This window comes from Chenopodium album, chromosome 26 (assembly GCF_948465745.1).
Source record: "Chenopodium album chromosome 26, dcCheAlbu1.1, whole genome shotgun sequence".
NCBI lineage: Eukaryota > Viridiplantae > Streptophyta > Magnoliopsida > Caryophyllales > Amaranthaceae > Chenopodium > Chenopodium album.
This window is the reverse complement of record NC_137859.1, coordinates 36034027-36041082: the sequence shown is the minus strand read 5'-3', so window position 1 is coordinate 36041082 and position 7056 is coordinate 36034027. Positions and strand designations below refer to the sequence as shown.

The 7056-nt window shown below is 32.1% G+C and overlaps 1 protein-coding gene across 1 annotated transcript; it reads left to right on the top strand.

The window, feature by feature from the left end:
- The first annotated feature begins 827 nt into the window (after window positions 1–827).
- LOC145616636 (putative pectate lyase 5) lies at window positions 828–5772 on the top strand. Its single transcript, XM_081671392.1, has 4 exons — window positions 828–1399; window positions 2062–2920; window positions 3477–3682; window positions 5446–5772. The coding sequence occupies exons 1-4, from the start codon at window positions 1230–1232 to the stop codon at window positions 5717–5719; spliced, it is 1509 nt and encodes a 502-aa protein (XP_081527518.1). The 5' UTR covers window positions 828–1229; the 3' UTR covers window positions 5720–5772.
- The last annotated feature ends 1284 nt before the right edge of the window (window positions 5773–7056 follow it).

Below are 7056 nucleotides of genomic sequence, written 5' to 3'. Positions count from 1 at the left end.
TGACATTACATTGTTAACAAATTTGAAAAAAATTACAATTCATATTTAATTTTATATCCACCCCTATTCAACGGCTCTATTTGGCCCTGCCCTAACACTTATATGCAAAATAATACAGTATTTGGATGCAATAGGTGGTAAGTGAATTTAATTAAGACTATATTTGGCAATAAAATTTGGAGGGGGAAAAAAAAAACTTAAATAAAATTGACTATATTTGGCAATAACAAACTTAGTTATAACATAGAATAAGACCTAATCTTCACAATCAAATTGAGTTTTATAATACTTTGTGTTTGAACCTTAAAGCTTGACAAAGCTCATGACTCACCTACAAATTTGAACGAAAACTATAACAAGCCTAGCTTGACCAATCCAAGCTCAATGTCAACTCAAAATTATCACCCTTAATTCTAAAAAATACTGGATGATTAATTTTTTTTTTTTTTTTTAAAACTCGAGTGTAGATTAAAATTTGAGTATTAAATTACCAAAAAAATCGCCAATCATCGTTGTGGATTTTTGTTTTTTGGTTTTTCAGTGTTCAAAATCATATAATATATGTTATATAATGAATCAAATATTAGTCAAACTTATTAAGATCATGATAGTTTTGGAAACTGACAACTGAATAGTGTAAACACCTTTTTTCTTGTTTTCTGTTTGGTTTTTTGTTTTCGAAAAGATTAAAACTAAAAACAAAAAAACGATGTCAAACAAGCCCTTATTTATTGATTTACGTTTAGAGTTTGGTTTCCAAACACACTATTAGTACTCCATAATTAGACAGTTAGACACAAGACACCCCTCCAAAAAACTACCAACTAGGCCAAGCAACAGCCGCCGCAGTTTGATTTAAACTATACGAGGAAGCAAAGTAGAGATGAAGTAGAAACATAATTCATCAATGGCAGTTTATTCTTTTGTTCTTCCTCTCTTCTTTCTTCTTTCTTCTTCCTCTCTTCCCTCTACTTGTCTCAAACTCTCAATCACAAATTAACTCACAAATTTATCTTCCTTTCTTTGCTTTGAATTATCCTTAAAGCTTTCAAACAAAGTTAAGTAACTTAATTTTTCACAAAAACTCCTTTCACACATTCAATTAATTTCATGTTACTTCTTGCTATATAACTTCATTATACTTTCTTTCTCTCAAAATTTTTCTCAAAATTTGTTCATACTCATTTTTTTGGTGGGTTCATTTTGCCAATTGACATTGGTTAGCAAGTATGCTTCTAAGAGCCCACATTTATGTGTTTTTCGTTTTCCTGATTTTATGTGATTGTTTGTTTGATTTTGTTTCGGCTTCGGCTTCGGCTTCGTCTTCGGCTGCTGCTTATAATCTTAGTCTTCCTCATGAACACCCTTACCCTGAACATATTGTTCGAGAATTTCACAGGTTAGAATTATTGAAGCTCATTTTTCAATACAGTAAAGCTATAATCTTGTGAGTTTAATACATTTTTATATTACCTCATTCATTCTAAACTAAGCATTAAACTTAGGAATAATTAAATTGTTAATCTCTGTTTTTTGCTTCAAAATTTCTGCTTTTTTAGTACATGGTTTATAAAGTTAAGGAAAACAATGAGAATGTATCAATTATTCAAATGCATTCTACTTAGTTTTTAGGCATAATTCATTTTGTTTCAAGCATATAATAACATTATTGCTGTAATGTAGTATTGACCTCCTATCCGTCTTCGTGCAACCTACATTACTGTCCATTCACAATGAGGCGCGGAATTTGAACTGTTAACTGTTTTTGTTCAAAAATATGTCAATTTTAGTCTTCTAAGCTCTGTTTTCCTCAAAAAAAAAAAAAAAAAAAAAAAAAAGGAAAAAAAAAAGGCTCTGTTTTCCTCTGTTTTAAGATGAATTTGCATACCTCATTATGATATTTCTACATTCTAGATTACACTTTTTCCATCAAATTTCATCTGGGAATTTTTAATTCTTTAATGGGTATTTAAAAAAAATTAAAATAAAAGAACTAATGTTAAAATAATACGATTATTTAAACATAAATAACATAGGTTATGTTCTCTGCTTTTCTTGCAGGAGAGTTAATGTGTCTCTAAGCAGAAGGAAAACCCTAGAAACAACCCAAGAAAAGGACCAGTTTTCTTGTGTAACTGGTAATCCAATTGATGATTGTTGGAAATGTGACCCTAATTGGGCCGGTAACCGGCAACAGTTAGCCGATTGCGCAATCGGGTTCGGCTACAAGGCACTTGGTGGCAAAGGTGGTCCTATCTATGTGGTTACGGACTCATCGGACCCGGACCCACATAAGCCTAGGCCGGGGACCTTACGTGATGCCGTTAGCCAACCGGGTCCGGTTTGGATAATATTTGCTAGTGACATGCTTATTAAGCTTAAAAGTCCTCTATTAGTCACAAGTTTTAAGACAATTGATGGACGTGGTGCTCATGTTGAGGTAACGGGTGGAGGGTGCATATCAATTGAGCATGTTACAAATGTGATTGTTCACAATATTAATATACATCATTGTTACCCTGCTGACTCGGATGGTGACGGGTTACATATTTTTTCGTCTAGTAACATTTGGATAGATCATTGCACGTTGTCTAATTGCGCGGATGGTCTAATTGATTGTACCGTGGGATCAACTGCCATCACAATTTCGAACAATCACTTCTCTCATCACGATAAGGTTATCTTACTAGGGCATAGTGACGACTATGTTGCTGATCGAGGGATGCAAGTCACGGTGGCATTCAATCGATTTGGTGAGGCATTAAATCAACGTATGCCTAGGTGCCGGTTTGGGTACTTCCACGTTGTGAATAATGATTACTCGAGTTGGGCTGAGTACGCGGTGGGTGGTAGCTCTAGACCTACCATCAATAGCCAAGGGAATCGATACATTGCACCACCAAATCCTAATGCCAAAGAGGTAGAGACCATCTTTTGGGTTAAAGCACTTCAATGCATGTTTTTTATTACTACTCTTTTAGATCAATCCAATGCCCTTTTTACTAAGTTCACATGCATTCAAGAAAAAGATGAAAGTGGCTAAAATGTTGCTTTCCTATAATAAAGCATTCATAACTTAGATAAGATTCTTTCTTGATTTAGTGACGCATTATAGATAAGTTTTGCTTTATTTAGTGTTTAGGCTATTCAATATATTGTGCAAGTGTTTTCACAAAAAAAAAAAAAAAAAAAAAAAAAAAAAAAAAAAAAAAAAAATTGTGCAAGTGTTGCATAAAACCTATTGCAACTTTGCAAGATTGAGCTAGCTAAAAGGATGGCCCCAAAATAGAGATAGTTACACAGACATTGAGACATTAATAAGACCATCTCATACGCGATTTTGCCTCTTAATTTTCACTATATTTAATTATGATACAGTATTAGAAGGCCATGGGTAGGGTCAATGTGACAATATATATCGAGATAGAAAATATAATAATTAACGTGTGTACGTGTGTGTTGATCGGGCAAGGTAGGTTACAAGAAGGTTGGATGCAGATGGGCAAGAGTGGGAGAGCTGGAATTGGAGAACAGAAGGTGATTTAATGGTGAATGGAGCCTTCTTTGTGCCATCAGGTGATGGGGTCAATCCTCAATATTCTTTGGCTTCAAGTATGGAGCCCAAACCTGCTGCTTTTATTGATCAACTTACTCTCAACGCAGGCATCTTGCTTCCTAATGGGTATGTTTCTTTTCCCTTTTTGTCTCCATCTCCATGCTTTCAAATTTATAATCGTAAGAGGTCAAATATGGTCCTGGTTCATATGGCCGACCCTATTTATGAAAATTAAGTATTCGGTGTTATTATTATTGTTGTTGTTGATTCATTATATTATTAACATTGCTGATGTGATGTCGCTACATCCTACATGCATATTAGCGTAAGTGTTTAATGTTATTATTGTAGGTGATTCGTTATGTTATTAATTTTGTTGATGTAATGTCACGCTGCGTTCTAATAATTTGAAAAGAAATCATGATCATTTACTTCATACGAGTATATAATAAATGATGACTACCAAGTCTCCTAGATAGCTAGTTTTCCAAAAGAAGTTACACCGAGTGATGTGTGTTAGTCATTTGCATTCTGAATGAATGATATGTATATCCAAGTGTAAAATAACGACAACTAACAAGTAACAAGATGTATGCTTTTGTGTTCACTACTATTATTTTATATAAAATCTCATAAATTTGTTTGAACAGCTTAAACTCATCATATCCTCACCTATATACTTGGACCCTTTCCAAATCTAAGTCATGGTTAATTACTAATACCATATCTTCACCAGGTCACCCATGTTCTATTGCATATATTCTGTGGTCTTTTTCCTCAATTCTCTGAAGATATTTTCAGAGTCTTGCCCTACACAATTTTCTATATGTCATTTTTTCCCTTTATTTTCTAGATAATGCATTTATTTATAGAAGATGTGATTACAAGTACTGTAGGCCAGTAGGAATCTTGTACAATCTACATAAAAGTTCAAAAATCAAAATATTGTGATTTATTGATAGTAGATTTGTTCTTAAGCAATGAAGGAATATCATTTGTCTAAAACATTGGTTTGCTAGTTATTCTTTGATTTTGATCTTATTTACTATCTTTTATGATTGTAGATTATATGGTGTAATAGCTAATGTGTTGATGTCTAACACACAATTGATACTACATTGATATAGTTAACGAACAGATGGTATGCATTAATGCTAAATTGAGTATAAATAAATTAATTAAGCAGGCAGATAATATAGTCGAAAGAACGGAGGTTTATCTTTTTTGCATGGTCATCATTTAATTGAGTGAACATGAAGGTTTTTTGAAAGTGGCTCATTACATGTTGATTTAGTGTACACTAAAATGTGTTCCACACTAATTAGAAAGAAGCTTTTTAGTGTAAAACTTTAACATAAGATATATTGTAAATTAGCAACTAGACCAACATAAATAGAAGACATTCACTTTAATTTATTCTAGTACAGTTCTTAAAGTGAAAAATATTAGGACACTTTTTCACATGGAAATATGGAGTACTAACATCATGAAAAAAAGGATATTATCATGAGATATGGTCGAAATTATTGGCCTAAATTTGGTTTGCAAGTCAAAGTTGTAAAGTAGTACAATAGGTATCAATTATCATGTTTAAGAATTTTTCACTGAAATTAAGGGGGTTGGCTGACGCATTTTCTCATGCACTTGTTTTGGAATTTATTCTTAGCATATTGTACCTTTTTTTTTTTTTTTTTTGGTATGTTTTCTTTTTTTTTGGATCAAAAGATGCAAAATTTATTATATAGTCATTTGAATTATTTTGATTTTGTTTTCAATCCATCATAAATGCAAAGAAATTAACGTTTTAATTTTAACCCTTGTTTGAAAGCTATGTATCAATTAATTGTTCACCACGCACGTTGTTTATTGATACATGAGTGATTATGCAGAGGCATAGCAAATCCTGGATCAAGAGGTAGCGGCATTAGTAGTGGTGGCGGGCTAATTCCTGGCGGCAATGGCGGTGGTGCCCCGGGAGGCATGTATGGCACGGGAGACGGTTACAATAATCCTCCAGGAGAAGGAGGCTATTATGGAGGGGATGGAGGGTTGTTTTTTAGCAGTGCACCTCCTTCACCTTGTTGTCAAACTTCCATCATTATTTTGTCTACAATACTTATTTTGACTTTATATTTTACCACAAATAATTATTTTGTTATATAGCTAGGCTATAAGTTATTTATAATTTATATAGATAATTCAAGTCATCAAGAGTATATATCTATAAACACTTCCTCTCCCCTCCCATAACAAAAAATTAAAGTTACAACATTTCAACAACCAATTATGAATTGCTCCCACCTTTCATCAGACCAAATTATGGCTAAGTTGAAAGAATTAAAACAAAAAAAGAAAAAACTTACTTGTTAATTAAGCAAAAGGTTTTGCATGACCCATCCATGATATGAATCATATGATTGTCATTTTATTTAAATGGATGTAAAATTAAAGGCTATCAAATTGTCTCTTGAATTAAACCCTCTAACTAAGTGGGGTTTAAAAGATTTTATTTTATTTTTGCAAAATGAAATGAAGTGGAATTTTATATATAGTAAAATTATACAAGTAATAATCAAATGGGACCTTAAATAAGAAAATATCCATTCAAAACAATAGTTCAAACACTAATTTAAGTACCAAACTTTAGGATGATAAGTTGGTGTATGTAAAAGGCTCATTTGCCTTTTTATTATAGACAATACGTTTTAGGAAGATAAACATAAAAAGCACTCCCTCTGTCCCTTATACAAAGCCTTTTTATAGCGTTTATTATTCACATAATGAAGAGAAAGAGGCTTTTAATTTAGGCACAGAAGGAGTATAAAATACGAAGTGATAGGGTTTTGATTATATACATGTATAAAAGTTGGGAAAAAAAAATAGCATTGAATAGTGGAAAAGATAAATTATAGATAGGACGTTACATGATTGTGAATTTATTTAAAATGAATGTAGGTGAATAGTGAATTATAAGCTTTCGAAATGTCTCTTGAATCAAACCTTCTAATGGGTTTAAATGGACCCTAAATATGTATTAAAGGCTGGTAGAGAACCACGATTAAGACCAGTAATATGTCTTTTATTGGTAATTTAATGATGATTTGAACAGATAATGATGCTTGCAGCATTATTTGAACGCCAATGACTAATGACAATAACTAAGAAAGGGAGGGAGAGTTGCTAGCTTGATTCAATATTGATACATAGAGTATAAATTGATTAAGCTTTATAGAAAATGGCTAACATATTAGCAAAACTAGTGAATATTAATTACAAGTTTGATAAGACAGAAGGTCAGGATCCGATCTCTTCATCTTAAAACAATAATTATCCATATGCATAATTAAGAACACGAAAAATGTATCATGTCTTGGTAAGGAGTTGAGATGTCTCATATTTCTTTATTAAATCACCAATAGAAGTAAGAAAAATTAAAAAATAAAAATTCTCTTCTTTTATTCAAATAATTACAAAAAATGTATCATGTCTTGGTATGGGAT